We start from the raw sequence: 14,993 nt of genomic DNA on the forward strand, positions 1-14,993 counted from the left end.
TCAATGTTGATTAGGGACCAAGAACAATACTCGAGCATTTAAACTAATCAGTACTAGAAAGGCAAAAACAACAGTACTATGGAGAGTTCTTAAACTAGAATGTGCAACAAACTATAGATTTTGTTAAAATGAAATAGGCCTGTATCAGACCCAAGTTTTTGCATTCCTAACAAGTTCTCAGGTGATGTCCTAAACATCTAGGATCACACTCTGATGAGTAAAATAATAAAGGATAAAGTCTAAATTCTTTATAGCCTGAAATTCAGAGCCCTGCACAGTTTGACTACAACCACCATGACGTTAGTTTTATGATTAAGAGTCTGAGCTCTGGAATCAAAATGTCTGCCTTCAAATAAAGGCTTTCTCTACTAATTAATATGTTATTTCACCTCTGTGTCCCAGTATCCTACAATGTGTTTTTTTTTTTTAAGGGTTAAATGAGATAATGAACATGAAGCACTTAAGCATTCCATGAATAAATTAAAACCCTTTGACGCTAGGTACTTTTAAAAAGCTCATTTAGGGGTGCCTGGGTGGCTCAGTCGTTAAGCATCTGCCTTCGGCTCAGGTCATGATCCCAGGGTCCTGGGATCGAGCCCCACATCCCCGCATCCGGCTCCCTGCTCAGTGGGAAGCCTGTTTTTCCCTCTCCCACTCCCCCTGCTTGTGTTCCCTCTCTCGCTGTGTCTCTGTCAAATAAACAAAATGTTTAAAATAAAATAAGAAAATAAAAAATAAATTAAAAAGCTCATTTACTAGTTTGCAAGGACCATAAAGAAACAGATTCAAATGGCACAATGCAAATACCCAAAGCACATCCTCAGCAAAGGGAGAAAACCCTCTGTAGTTCAAGATGGGTGTGGTTTAAAGCAGAAAATGTAGTAACGTTATACCACATTTTCCCAGTAAGAGTAGGAGCCAGTCTCAGAAACTCAAAATAACAGAACAGGTTTACCACTGAACTTTAGCAGCTCCAGTTTGTAACCACACCTCAAAATTCTTATCGTGTATCACAGCACCACCATCTCCACAGTTACTACTTTTTCTGGCATCTCTCCCCTCAAAACTATTACAGCAGCCCAGGTAGCCAGGGGCCCCCACCATGATCAATCACAAACAGAAATAGCCTCACGTAAACTGGGTGGTTTATTTTACTATTCTACTTTTGTTTCTGTTTGAGGCATATTTTTTAAAAGTTTTAAATCCACATTTGGTCCCCTCCCTAACCCCCAGAATATTTTGCCCTGAAATACAGAAGCAGCCTCAGGAGTTAGCTAGACTGGCTAAGGGGTGAATGGAGATTAAGTCTTCATTTTTTTCTTTCTGAACATTTGCATTTCTGAAATGTTTGAGGCTTTAAAAAAAACACCAAATGCACAGACCACTTTTAAGTAAATAGGTTCTTTTACTGGGACACAAATGCTACTGCCATCCGGATCCAGAAAGGACACACTCATGTAAATCAGGCCAGCCAAATAATCTGCAATCTCCCCTCTACAGCATCAGTCTACCAACAACCTACACTGAAATCACCTGGGGCCCCTGTTATAAGGACTGACTCCAGGACTCAGATACATTAAGTCAGAACCTCCAACTAACTGAAGAGCCCAGGTTTCTACATCAGTAACAAACACCCCAGGAAACTCTCCACTTCCAGCCCCAGAATGCCCTTACCAAAATTTCCAATTTAGGACATGTTATACTTTTTCTAGCTCATACAGAACAACAACAGCAACCAAAAAGAGGAAAGGGGTGTTGTTTCAAAAAAACTGTATCATACAATACATATTGTGCAGTTTGCTCTCCCCCTCCATGCACATTAATTAATACATCAGTTTTATATTCCTCTGAAAGGATTTTTCCAGTCCAAGTTTTCAGCAGCTAGTCCTTTATTTGGATCCAATACATTTATCCAGGAACTACTTTCATCTACTGAATCTTACCTACTGATTTTATGTAAGGATTAGCAACACTGTCTTCTAATTACAAAAGTACTCAAAATACCAAATTTGTCTGTATAAAAAGCCTAATATATATTATGACTGAATTCCTATTAAATAAAATTCAGCAACAAAATTACCTAGGGGCTAGGCAGCTCTTTGTAGTTAATTAATTCTGAAGGGAATTCATTACTAAATTTCTACAAGTTGTATAGTTCAATGTTTTTACACAAACCAGTTCAATGTGTATCTGCTTGAAACTACAGATAAAAAGCGTAAAAAGCTCGTGGGTTATGTTTATGCACTGAAAACTGTAGCACATTTACACAAATGTCACATTAACCACAAAACTGAGACAACAGCTTCCACAACACTCAGCAGTTATGCAAATGACAGAAAAACTAGAAAACTCAGTAATTATTTAATAAACTATGTGCCGAAATATGAAATATAATAAACTCAAATATTTATAAGCAAACAAAAGTATCATTACATTTATAAACAAAGTAATTGTGATATTTTGTTTACAGAATAAATTTTGTGACACAAATATGGCAAAATATTAAGAACCGGTAAATCTGAGCAATGGGTTACACTGGGTTCATTATATTTTTTCCTGTACTTTTCTGTATGTTACACTATTTCATAATTAAAAAGTAACTTCCAATCTGTAGAAGTCATTAAAAGCAATTGTCCCAAATTTTATAAACATTTTGCATCTCTGGGGAAGGCAAAGTTGTCTCTAATTTCTTGTTTTCAAAGCTATCTCACACAAAATCATAGCTAAAGGAATGCAGGTATTCCTGTACTTTCTGAAATATGAAGTAAAGATCAGCAAGATCATTTCTGGCAACAAATGTGTAAAATTTGTTAGCAATAATAGAAAAAAAAAAATGAGGGAACACACCAAAAAGAATAACCAGAGGTCGAAAACGTTAAAGACTTGAGGAGACTTCTTACTTCAATTATAACCAACGTGAATAAATCCTCTATTCCTGCCTAATCCCTTTCCAATTCAGACTCCCTGTAGTTGAGACACTCAAATGTGAAGATAAAGAGAAACGGATACTGTCTGCTAGTGAATTTGGACAAGAGACTAGGACCTCCTGGTGGCCACACATAAGACTAAGAGCTGGCACTCTAATCCATGGGAACCCATAAATATTCCAGTCTTCATGGTGCGTGTAACAATATTTCTCATTATCAAGTAGTATTCCAGTGTACTACAGCATCCATGTTGCTTACAGTTTGTAAAGATTACAAACAAGGCTGCTATAGACCACTTATGTACAGGTTTTTATGTAAATATGGGATTTAACAGTACTTGGGTAAATACCTCGTCTTATAGGTAAATATCTAGTCTGCTGGGTCTTAAAGCAGTATATGTTTAATTTTATAAAAAACTTATGAAGTCCTTTTGGTGTGTTTACTTACCGAAGTCTGAGAGCAGAAGAGAGCTGAATTATTCCGTATAAAAGAGGAAGAACCATTTTGAGAGATGAAATGGAGGAAATTAAGAGAACAAGTAAAATGAAGAAAAGCTGGGGGCTGGGATAAGGGAGTAGTAAAATTCCAGCTTTATGATGTTAAAAAGGGGGTTATCAGGAGACAGATATATCTAATGTGGATTTCTAAATTATCCGATTTTCCAGATTAAAACTTCACGTCTGCCCCCTCCAGACTCTGTCTTCAATAAAATCTATGGAGTGGGAGCATATATAGTAGGACTCTTGGTTACTGATGCTGAAACGTAAAAACAAAGCAAGAATTCCCTATCTTGACAGCAGATTCGGAATCTTAAAATTGAAGTTATGGGTGGTCCTTCAAATCCCCAGAGTTGGCAGTCTAGTAGTTGTTTAATTAAAAAAAAAAAAAGATGTCTTAGATAAGAAATCAAAGTAATAGTTAAGTATCAGACTTGTATTTAGGGGCACCTCGGTGGCTCAGTTGGTTAAACTTCCGACTCTTGGTTTCTGCTTGGGTTGTGATCAGGGTCATGACACAAGCCCCTCATGGGGCACGCTCAGCACAGTCTTCTTAGGACTCACTCTCTCTCCCTTCCCCTCTGCTCGTGTATGCGAAGCATATGTGCATGTGTGTGCTAAAAAAAAGTATTCGGGGGAGCGCCTAGGTGGCTCAGTCGTTAAGCGTCTGCCTTCGGCTCAGGGCGTGATCCCACAGTCCTGGGATCAAGCCCCGCATCAGGCTCCTCCGCTGGAAGCCTGCTTCTTCCTCGCACACTCCCCCTGCTTGTGTTCCCTCTCTCACTGGCTGTCTCTCTCTCTGTTGAATAAATAAAATCTTTTTAAAAATAAATAAATAATTAAAAAAGTATTTGATTTGTATTTACCAGTGTCTGCAAGAGCCTCACTAAGGGAGGAGACTTCACAGTATAAACTGTCGAGAATGAGGTTTTTCTCAAGTTGGTTTTCCTATTTTAAGGTACGAATATCACAGGGACTCAAGCAAAACTATCTCAGATAGAAATAACTATCTTCGGAAGAACTGTTTTAATCGCCATTAAAGTTATAGTGGGAGGGGCACCTGATTTTGCAAATCCTTTGTTAGACTTCCTTGCCATGGCTGGTCCAACCTAACCCTGAAGTATGATTTCAGGAACTGTGTTCATTCCTAAAGCCAATAATTTTCTTGGCGCTTCCCTTGCTTGTGGGCCTCCAGACATCTTAATTGCAGCAGTAGTGGTGGGACAATCTAAGCGGGAGTCGTGAGTATTTTCTCTGCCCTCTTCCCCTGTTCCTGCAGACTATGCGGAAACTCTACGGAACAAAGGTGCTGCAACAAATAAACTGCAAGGAAAAAGAAAGATGGAAGAGGAACATAAAGATTTAAGACTAACTGATGTATGGACTTTATTTGGAACTTGATGCAAACGAACTGGAAAAAAATTTTTATAAGGCAATCAACAAAACTGAACACGGGATATTTTGTTGTATTAATCTTAGGTACAACAATAGTATTTTTTTTTAAGTTTTTAGTTTCAGAGGTACACACTGAAAAACATATGGGTAAAATAATATGCCTGGTTATTTGGGAAGGGTGAAGGGACCAGAATGAGGATTAAACAAAAGTGGGCCCCTGTTTACAACTGTTGAAGTTTAGGTGATACGTGCAACATGGGGGTTCATTTCACTATTCTATTTTTGTATGTTTGCAGTTTTCAATAGAAAGTTTAAAAAAGAGGTGCCTGGGTGGTGCAGTCAGTTAAGCATCTGCCTTTGGCTCAGGTCATGATCCCAGGGTCCTGGGTTCGAGCTCTACCACATCAGGCTCTCTGCTTGGTGGGGAGCCTGCTTCTCCCTCTCCCTCTGCCTGCTGCTCCCCCTGCTTGTGCTTTTTCTCCCTCTTTCTCTCTGGCAAATATATAAAATCTTCCCCCAAAAAAAGTTCACAAAAACGTAAGCATGGTTCTCTTAAGTTTCGCCCTTTTTTTCTCATTCTTGGTTCTTCTTCTAGCGCCTTAAAACCAAGGCCTCTGACCCCATGCAACAGAAAAATAAAAGCTCTCTCTTCTTTGAAATGTAGTCCTCTGCTGGATGTGAACAGAATTTTTTTTAGCACTTTTACGAAATAACTTTAATCTTAAAAATCCCAATTCCTTTCAGCCGTCATTTCTTTTCCTTTTCTAGTTTTATTTATTTTGCTAACTGATGGTAAGGTAAAATCTTAATAAATATTAAGATATAACCATACATTTCAAAAATAATTTGCTCCAGTGACCTACAGAAAATAAATGTCATTATTCGATTAAATTCCCCTCTGTTTGGAGGGGATTTCTGATTCTAGGAATGCTTTCAACTATCATAGAACAAATCCTTCCTTAGAAGACAGACAACAGGGGCGCCTGGGTGGCTCAGTCCTTAGGCATCTGCCTTCGGCTCAGGGCGTGATCCTGGCGTTCTGGGATCGAGCCCCACATCAGGCTCCTCCACTGGGAGCCTGCTTCTTCCTCTCCCACTCCCCCTGCTTGTGTTCCCTCTCTCGCTGGCTGTCTCCATCTCTGTTAAATAAATTAATAAAATCTTTAAAAAAAACCGTGATAAATATTAAAAATTACATACATTTTTGACATAAATAATCAAATGTTTTAACTAGGAGTTGAGTGTGACTTCAAAAGAATACTGCAGAAGTGGGGGTCTTTTAAAAGATGGGCAACATCTAACCTACTGTTTATAATTCAAACTAAGACCTAAATATCAAACTCTTGAGCGCCTGGGTGTCTCAGCCATTAAGTGTCTGCCTTCGGCTCAGGCCGTGATCCCAGGATTCTGGGATCGAGCCCCGCATCGGGCTCCCTGCTCCCTTGGGAGCCTGCTTCTTCCTCTCCCACTCCCCCTGCTTGTGTTCCCTCTCTTGCTGGCTGTCTCTGTCAAATAAATAAATAAAATCTTAAAATAAATAAATAAATATCAAACTCTGAGATAAAACACCACTGGTCACACCTGAGGCAACTGTTTAACTGCTTCCCACCAATTCTGTCTCTCTAATGGTTTCCACTTCTGTGCCTTTCTTTTTTCCATGCCCCAGATAATGCTAAATCCAGCTTGCAGCATTTTTCTTCCTTGATGTGTCTTTTTATTCCTCATTAGAACAATTTCAATGTTCTAATCACTGTTCATTACATGTTACAGAGGCACAGCCCATGGATGTTATTGACACCTTAGTCTGGTCCGTAAGTGTTACCTACTCTCCAACAGGCAGAAGCAAGCAGTGAGCAAGGATTTCTCACATAGGACACCTTTAAAAGACATCCAGAAAACAGCAAGTATATTCTGTATGCCAATACTTTCATCCTTTTCCTTAAACAAACCCCCAGAAGAAAACTAACTCTGGTGGTAAATTATTTTACTGAACACTACAGGTATCAATTCCTAAGTTATTAATCCCTAATTAGCACTACTTAAATCAATTCTTAAATAATTACACAGAAAAGAAAAATCTTTTTCAGAATCTTTAAGCAATTTGCTTTCCTTTTTTTTACTAGCAACATTCATGCTAGAAGTCTACAAAACCAAAACAGTAAGTATTCCGAACACAGAAAAATAAAAATCTCAGAAAATGAAGAATACAATGACTATTTCAGACATTCTAAAAGCAAAAATTTAGGGAAAAAAACTTTTTCAGCTTTGTGATCCCCCCAAAAATCCATTCAAGAGACAGTGGCAAAACAAGCCAATATATGAGATTTCAGGACAATCCATTTTCCCCTTTCCAAGAGGAAAAAGAGTATGTTTCCTTGTTTGTCAAAGTCAACAATATGTGAACTGCTGGACAGCAAGATTATGCACATTAATAACTGTATACACTTGACACAACTTAATAGGCAGAAAGGTCCAAAAGATTCTATTAATGTGAACCAGTCCAGCTCTTCTAAGACTGCAATACTGGAAAATGTAAGCCACCGGGGTAATAAACAATCAGGCTGCTTAAAGAGGATGTTAAGGGCTGATCGTAACAGAAATATTCAAAAGGAATATGACGGCATTAAAAAAAAAAAAAAAAACCACCAAAAAACCAGTTATCAGTTTGGCTCAATGATGGGAACTAGTAACTTGTGAAAAGAACATACAGGATGGTACAACAATAACCTACTTCACTCTGAATACAGTATTATTTAATTCACAAAATTCAAGTAAAAATTACTGATGCAGCCATTACTTTAAAAATAAATTACAAAATACAACAAAGAAGTCTTTACTGGCAACATTACTTATGATAAAAAGACTACATAACCTTCCTTACTTAAAAAAGCAACATGATAGGGGGCACCTGCATGGCTCAGTTGGTAGAGCATCAGCCTTCGGCTCAGGTCATGATATCAGGGTCCTGGGATCAAGCCCCATATCGGGCACCCTGATCAGAGAGGAGTCTGCTTCTCCCTCTCCCTCTGCCCGTGCTCCCTCTGTCTCTTGCTCTCTCTCAAATAAATAAATAAAATCTTTAAAAAAAAAAAAAAAAGGCAACATGATGATGGACAACTCTAAAACAAAAATAAAACAAGTACTATACATTTTTAAAAGTCACTCCAGTGAGGTTCAAACTCAAGTCCTCCTATCAACTACCTCACTAGCTTAAAAAAATTGTTGGTCTTACTGTCATCCTCCACACTGCAAACAATGACTGTCCTAAAACACAGAAGTAACTTGTCACCTGGGAGAAGGAGCAAGGCATTTATTCTGTAGTCACTGGGAAGCCAAGTCAAATCTAGCTCAGTGTTCAAAGTCTTTTTTAATTTGATGCTAACCTAACATTTCTTCCTCTCAGCTCAGAAGATCCCCAATATACTAATAAGTCCTATTTCCCACCTATCTCAGCCAAACAACGTACCCAAACCTACCCAATCATTCAAAAGTCAGTTTAAGCAACCCCATCCTGTGAAACTTTGAATATTTCCAATATAATCTCTCAATAAATGTTAATATTTAGTACCCATTAGGCACTGGGTACCGGGGATACCAAGATATAGCTCCCCTGTACACAACAATCTCAGAGTGGATGAGAAAACCTTAACACAACAGAATATTCTAATATAATAGTTATAAAGTGCTATAGTAGCACCAAAAAGAAAAAAAATAAAAACCCACCAAGAATTCTGTTCCAGGTTATCAGAGGTGACTTATCAAGCGAAAACAGAGATGCACCATAAAGGACTACAGTTCTTTAGAAAAATATGAGGAAGGGAGTAAGAAACTATGTAAACATTACGTGTATTTCCACTAAACATTTATCATCTTCTATCTTATACTCACAGTGATGGTCAGTGTCTTGTAGACAGTGCCCTGATGTTAACTGAACACTCCTACGCTTTCTTTACAGCATCAAATAATTCATATTGACAGCATGATTCCAAATAAAATACCAAATTTGGCTAATGAATTTCCATCTTCTATAGACCAATGCTTTTAACTGGGTTTCAGGAAAGCAGGAAAACTGATCCGAACTTTGATTTTCCTGTCCAAAAGTATCTTACGATAAAACTACCAATAAACAAGTAATCAAAGCCACAAAATGCCCCAAATGAACAATCTACTTCTGAACAAACAAGAACAGCAACATCTTTACATTTTCTAATTATTTTGCAAAAGGTATGTCTGAGTCTAATGACAGAAGAGTAAGTGCCTAAAAAACCTTCAGGGTTAAACCAGTGTTTAAATCTAAATACCTACCAAGAATAAGAAAAATATTAAAGTCATTGCCAATTAATTAGCATGTTTCAGAAGCTACAGAAAGCTGGACTTCAAGTTTTAGTGGGTAACACAATTATTCGATGTCATTCACATTCTGGTCCCAACCAACCTTTCCAGATTCGTCTACATTTTCCCTCCTTGCAATGCCACAGTGCACTACTCAAACATACTTTTCACAACTCCCTGCCTCCTTACAAGATGTTCTCTCAGGCTCAAATGTGCTCCCCTAATTTAAAACGGATTGATCCTTTTAGACCAGGTACACGTCATCTCCACTATGAAATAGTCCTAAGCATAAATTAATCACTCTGTTACCAGGATCCCAACATGTTGCTTGTATTTCTATTTAAGCATTAATTTGCCTCATAAAGGAATGAAAATGTATACACAAGTTTCCCCATTAGCCTGTAAAACTTCTGAGGGCCTTACTCTTTGCTACTTTACAGACTCACACTGAGCCAGGCACTTAGAAACGACGAGTGAAATAAAAGTAACTCTGGGAAGCCTCGTGTTTGATGAACACTTCAGATTCCACGTCAGAAATCAAGGAATGCACCTCCAAATTCCCATGCCTCATCTTTTCTGAAGTGACCCTATTTCCTGCCATTTCTGGGTACTGGATACTGCCTAAGGACTCCAGCCTATTCTCAACATTTTCCTAATTTTGTATTCTCCGTATTCCATAAAATGATCAAGTACCTCGAAAGCTTTGGCCGTAAAGAAAAAATAATGTGCCTTCCCTTCTTCCACCAATAATCAGTCTCCAAAGAAAAAGATCAGTAGACTACAAGTCATCAAGGGAAGAAAAACCACTAGATTTTATTCCCAAATCACTTCGTACAAAAAACAAAACGAAGCTTTTTGGATGCCTGAAGACACACAAATTAGTCAAGATTAAAAGGAATGGGCCTCAGGTAGGCTAAACTCGATCTGGGGCTGCCTGAAAAGCGGTTCCCGTATTTCAGTGCTTTCCTGACTCTCCAATGCACAAACTATGCGGACAACAGTTCCTAGAAGCGAGTGAGACTTTTGGCTTCCACGCCCGTTTCCCCGATCCCTTGCTCTGGACTCCTCGTTGGCGAGCCGTTTGAACGAGGCCTTCTGGTCAGAAAAGAGAAGCAACTCTGAGGGAACAGGACCCAAACACGGAACAAAGCGCCTGCCGGCGGTGTATGAGTAGGACGCCATTACGTGGGGCAGTGGCCTGCGCCGCTAGCGCGGAAGAGACGACCAGGACCCCCAAGCACAGGCGCGGCACCCCACAAAAGAAACCACAGGCCGAGGGAAAAACCTAGGAAAATAGAGTCTTGGCAGGCTTGACAGCAGAGAAGACGCATAAGCATGGGAAGAGGGCTTACCTTCGTGAGTCTTGGCGATCTTCGCCATTTTGTCCACTCGAACACACAGACGGAACTGGCGCTCCCAAGAACTTCCGCTCGCCGCCGCTGCCACGGAGAAAAATAGCTGGGGAATGCTCCCTGCGCATGCGCCAAGCGGGAGCGCGCTCCGTCGTGTGACACGTGACAGAGCAGCCGCCTAGATGGAACAGAGAGATGCATTGTGGGGGCGGGGGAGGAGCCACGATTGGGCCCGGAGGCAGTTTTCGTGGCGGCACGAGAAAAATCCTGGGCAAATCTTGGTGCCTTAAAGTGAGTAACTTTGGCCTGGAGGAAAGTGGATTGTGCGAGGACAGTTAATAGTCACTGTAAGAAACACTACGGGTTTCAGGGCTGGAAGAAATCTTAGACCGTCAGTTCCCATTTTCCAAATCGACCGGAAGGTGTCTTGGTGCCAGACAAAAGCTTTCCTTAGCATCTCTCTCAGCTGTTGCAGTGGTTAGTTGTGGAAACAGTCATGTAACAGTCACATCCTTCGCGCTAAAATTCAAGGTCATTTTTCTTTATTTTTTTAATAATTACTTCCCATTTAGGTAGGAACTTGTTTACAACATTATTTCCAAACACTATTGTACTTCACAAATAACCCAGTAAGGTGGACAAGTTGTTGCTAATCCCATTTAAGAAATGAGAGAAAAAACTAGGGCGGGGATATATATAAAATATGCAAGGTCACACAGTTATTAAATTACACAGGAGGAACTTTGCCACCCTTTTAAAACCTTTTAACTTTATAGGTTCTTAGAAAACCACTGATCGTCAGCATTAACAGTGATGAAATGCCTCTCTTAATCCTAAATGTCATTCTTAAATCAGGAATTTTTAAAGGATCCGAAGATGGCCGTCTTTTTTTTTTTTTTTTTTTAATGCACCAATTACACTAGCGTAATTTTGAACTGTCACACTGGCCTTGGACTTTAGAAATGACAACATAACTTAGAAGGGAAGTTGGTACAGGAAGCAGCCTAGGAAAACAGGGAACGATTAAGGTTAGAGCTATCACAAAGAAAACAGTTCAACTGGCTGTGTGATAGAGTCACAACACAAATATTTAGTAGAAACTTTAGTAACAAAAATGGGATTTTTATTAGCATCACTGAAAAAAATCAATTTGATGGGATAAAATTTTCAATTTTTAATTTGTTTTAATTTAGGTTAACAATAGTTGGGGGAGGAAGGGGATGAGAGGGAAGAACATGTAGATTAATATACAAATTAATGGTAAACTCTAGTTCTTGGATTAGCTGAGGGCCCACAGATATTCCTTACGTGGTTTATAACCTACACATAGATTACATATATTCTTTTATATATACAAAACAGCCTATTTTAAAATAATGAAAGGGAAAAAGGATGAATGGGAAATAAGGAATTATATCCACCAATAATCAACAATATAAAAAAATCCATCCATATTGACAAAAAGAATCACAATCACATTGCATTTCTTGTCTCTATTTTTTAAAAAAAAGATAAATTTGTATATACAGGGCAATCACTGTCCTGTAAAAATATATGCAAAGGAAATTCACTAGTGTTAATAGTGGATGTTTATGAATGATGAAATTATAAACTTTTAAAATAATTTTTAGTATTTTCCTGATACTTTGCCAAGAGCACGTATTTTTATAAACACACACACACACAAAAAGTATGTATTAAAGATGGGGTGCCTGGTCGGCTCAGTTGGAAGAGCATGCGACTCTTGATCTCAGGGTCGTGAATTTGAGCCCCACCTTGGGTGTAGAGATTTCTAAAAATAAATAAACTGTAAAAAAATAAAAATAAAAAAAATAAAAAGCATGTGCAAAGTAGGTATCATATATCCTTTGTCTTTCCAAGATAGAAGCTGCACCTGCTGGCCACTTTGTATTATATGCATATTTCTCTAGGTTACTAGGTATTAAGTTAACTTTTGTAGGGCAAAGGCATATATGGGATAGTGAGATATGAAAAAATTTGCTAAAGATCAAGGGAGATTCCCTTCTTTTAGTCCTCTTCTAAAGACTAATTTGTCTTTAATTAACAATGACTTGGACATTCAGACAATAAGGGTTTTTCAATAAGTACCTTTTAATTTCCATTTTCAATATTAATAAATAATATTCAGATATCACCTAAAATACATTTCCTGCCCTTCTCTGGTGAAGTTTTTTGTTTCAAAAGTTAGAAAAGGTAATCTGATCTTTTTATAACCTAGACAATTGACAGTGATATAATCCAATTAAGAGGAGAATCCATTCCTTTTCTTTTCAAATAAGCTCTACATTCAACGTGGCGCTTGAACTCATGACTCTGAGATCAAGAGTCGCTTGTGCTACTGACTGAGCCAGCCAAGCACCCCCATTCCTTTTCTTATCAGAGGTACTTGGAGGCTAGCTTTTCTGAGTCTCAAAAAAATATTGCAAAGTAGCAAGCATACATAATTCTTCTGGACAAAAAACAAGACACAATAATTTTTCAGAATGTTAAATGCTAGCTGTAACTTGCTCAAGTCACCTTTGGGGATGAAACTATAAAATAGGCCTTAAAATTCTGTGCTATAGGAAAATCACTGTTTATCAAACCCATCCTTTCTTTTTCTTTTCTTTTTTAGAGTTTATTTATTTATTTGAGAGGGAGAAAGAAAGCAAGAGCACAAGAGCAGGGGGAAGGAGAAGCAGACTCCCCACTGAGCAGGGAGCCCAATGCTCAGGATGCCGAGATGCCAGGATCATGACCAGAGCCAAAGGCAGCCACTTAACTGACTGACCCACCCAAGGCCATCCTTTCTGAGGTAAAAGAAGACTGTTATGGATAAATGGCCCACAATCTTGATGTGTAATGTTTCCTAGAAGTCTTCTATATCAAAGGAATATCAGACTACCTAAGGCCAAAAATCCAAAACTTTCTATCTCCCTTTCAGTTATGCCTAACGTTCCAAAACTACAGAATCTTATTTCTGAAAATTTAATGCATTACTCTGTTAAATAAAAGATAACCTTCAGATGATGTTCTAAATATGTCAGTCAGTGTGCCTGTCATGCCTGACTTTCCCTTCTAGCTCCAACCTACCTGACCAAACTCTGCTCAGGGAAACAGCAGTGGGTTGTTCTCCTGTAAGAGGTAAGCACCTAGCCAGCTACCTAGAACCTGGTCTGGAATACAGGGCATTTCCACCCATAGAAAATAGAAGTTATTGGCTAAGCCAAGATTCCTTCTCTTGGAAATTTGAACTGGAAGTATGAAAGAAACTTGTTAGTTGCTACTGAAACAGAAAGAATCAAAAGAATGTCACTTTAATGACAAAAGACTGAGGGATCACAAATTCCTGCTGCTCAAGTCCCCACAGCTACCCTAAATCCAGAACCATCTCTAGCCCCAACCTTCGAACAGCCCATTCTTTAAATAGTACTGCATTTCAGGTACCTGGGTGGCTCAGTCGGTTAAGTGTCTGCGTTTGGCTCAAGTCATGATCCCAGGGTCCTGGGATCCAGTCCTGAATCAGGCTCACCACCCAGAGGGGAGTCTGCTTCTCCCTCTACCTTTCCCTCCTGCTCCTGCTTTCTCTCTCTCTTGAATAAATAAAATATTTTTAAAAATAAATAAATAGTACTGCTTTTCTTGAACTAACTTGGGTAGATTTCTCTTCCCTCCAGCTATTCCAGGCCTAACTAGAAGAGAACAGCAGTATATTAACACTTAGTGTGAATTCATTAACTAGCTTCTTTTTCTAGTTAAAAGTCAACTGAGCGGTCTCTCTGATTCATAATGGTGAAACATCTAGATTCAAAGCACATATAAATCATCGGTGTCCCAGACAGCTAAGGGATTGTGGCACAGAAAGAAGCATTAGGTACCTGGAATGCTGTGATGTCTTCTAATGTGTCAACTTGGCTAAGCTACAGTCCCTAGTTATTCAAATACCAACCTAGGTGTTGCTATGAAGGCTTTTGTAGATGTGCTGTAAGTCCACAATAATTGACTTTAAGTAAAGGAGATTGGCCTAGATAAGCTGGGTAGATCTAATTCAATCAGGTGAGAAGCCTTAACAGCAGATTTTAGGCTTCCCTGATGCAGAAGAAATTCTACCTGTGGACAACTTCATCCTATGCTGAAGAATTCCAGCCTGCCCTTACTGATGGTCTCTGCCCTTCAGATTTTGGACTTTCTTAGCCAGTGTCCACAACTGCATAAACCAATTCCCTGCAATAAACCTCTTAATATGTATCTCCTGGTGGTCTGTTTCTCCAGTTAAAACCTGATTGATATGAGTGCCAAAGGCACCTGGGTGGCTCAGGTCCCAGGGTCCTAGGATGGAGCCCCATGTCAGGCACCCAGCTCTGGGGAGTCTGCTTCTCCCTCTCCCTCTGACCCTCCCCCCACTTGTGCTCTCACTCTGTCTCTCTCAAATGAATAAAAAACCTTAAAAAATAAATGCTAAAGGTAAATTTCACCATGCATCCATTCAA

General features: G+C 39.0%; 1 protein-coding gene and 1 long non-coding RNA gene across 5 annotated transcripts in view; one reads left to right on the plus strand and one right to left on the minus strand.

Annotated features, from left to right (window-relative positions):
* The window catches only part of SF3B1 (splicing factor 3b subunit 1), a 52,611-nt gene that overhangs the window by 24,539 nt on the left and 13,079 nt on the right, over positions 1-14,993 (minus strand). For all 4 annotated transcript variants that reach the window (XM_026492263.4, XM_026492264.3, XM_057303705.1 and 1 more), the window contains exon 2: positions 10,504-10,681. In XM_026492263.4, coding sequence (XP_026348048.1) covers positions 10,504-10,531 — 28 coding nt within the window. In that variant the 5' untranslated portion in view covers positions 10,532-10,681. The remainder of the gene's footprint in view (positions 1-10,503; positions 10,682-14,993) is intronic.
* LOC130541950 (uncharacterized) lies at positions 10,737-14,751 on the plus strand. Its single transcript, XR_008956093.1, has 2 exons — positions 10,737-10,794; positions 13,139-14,751. It is a non-coding gene; the product is annotated as an uncharacterized LOC130541950 (long non-coding RNA).

The sequence above is a fragment of the Ursus arctos genome, unplaced genomic scaffold (assembly GCF_023065955.2).
Source record: "Ursus arctos isolate Adak ecotype North America unplaced genomic scaffold, UrsArc2.0 scaffold_1, whole genome shotgun sequence".
Classification (NCBI taxonomy): Eukaryota; Metazoa; Chordata; class Mammalia; order Carnivora; family Ursidae; genus Ursus; species Ursus arctos.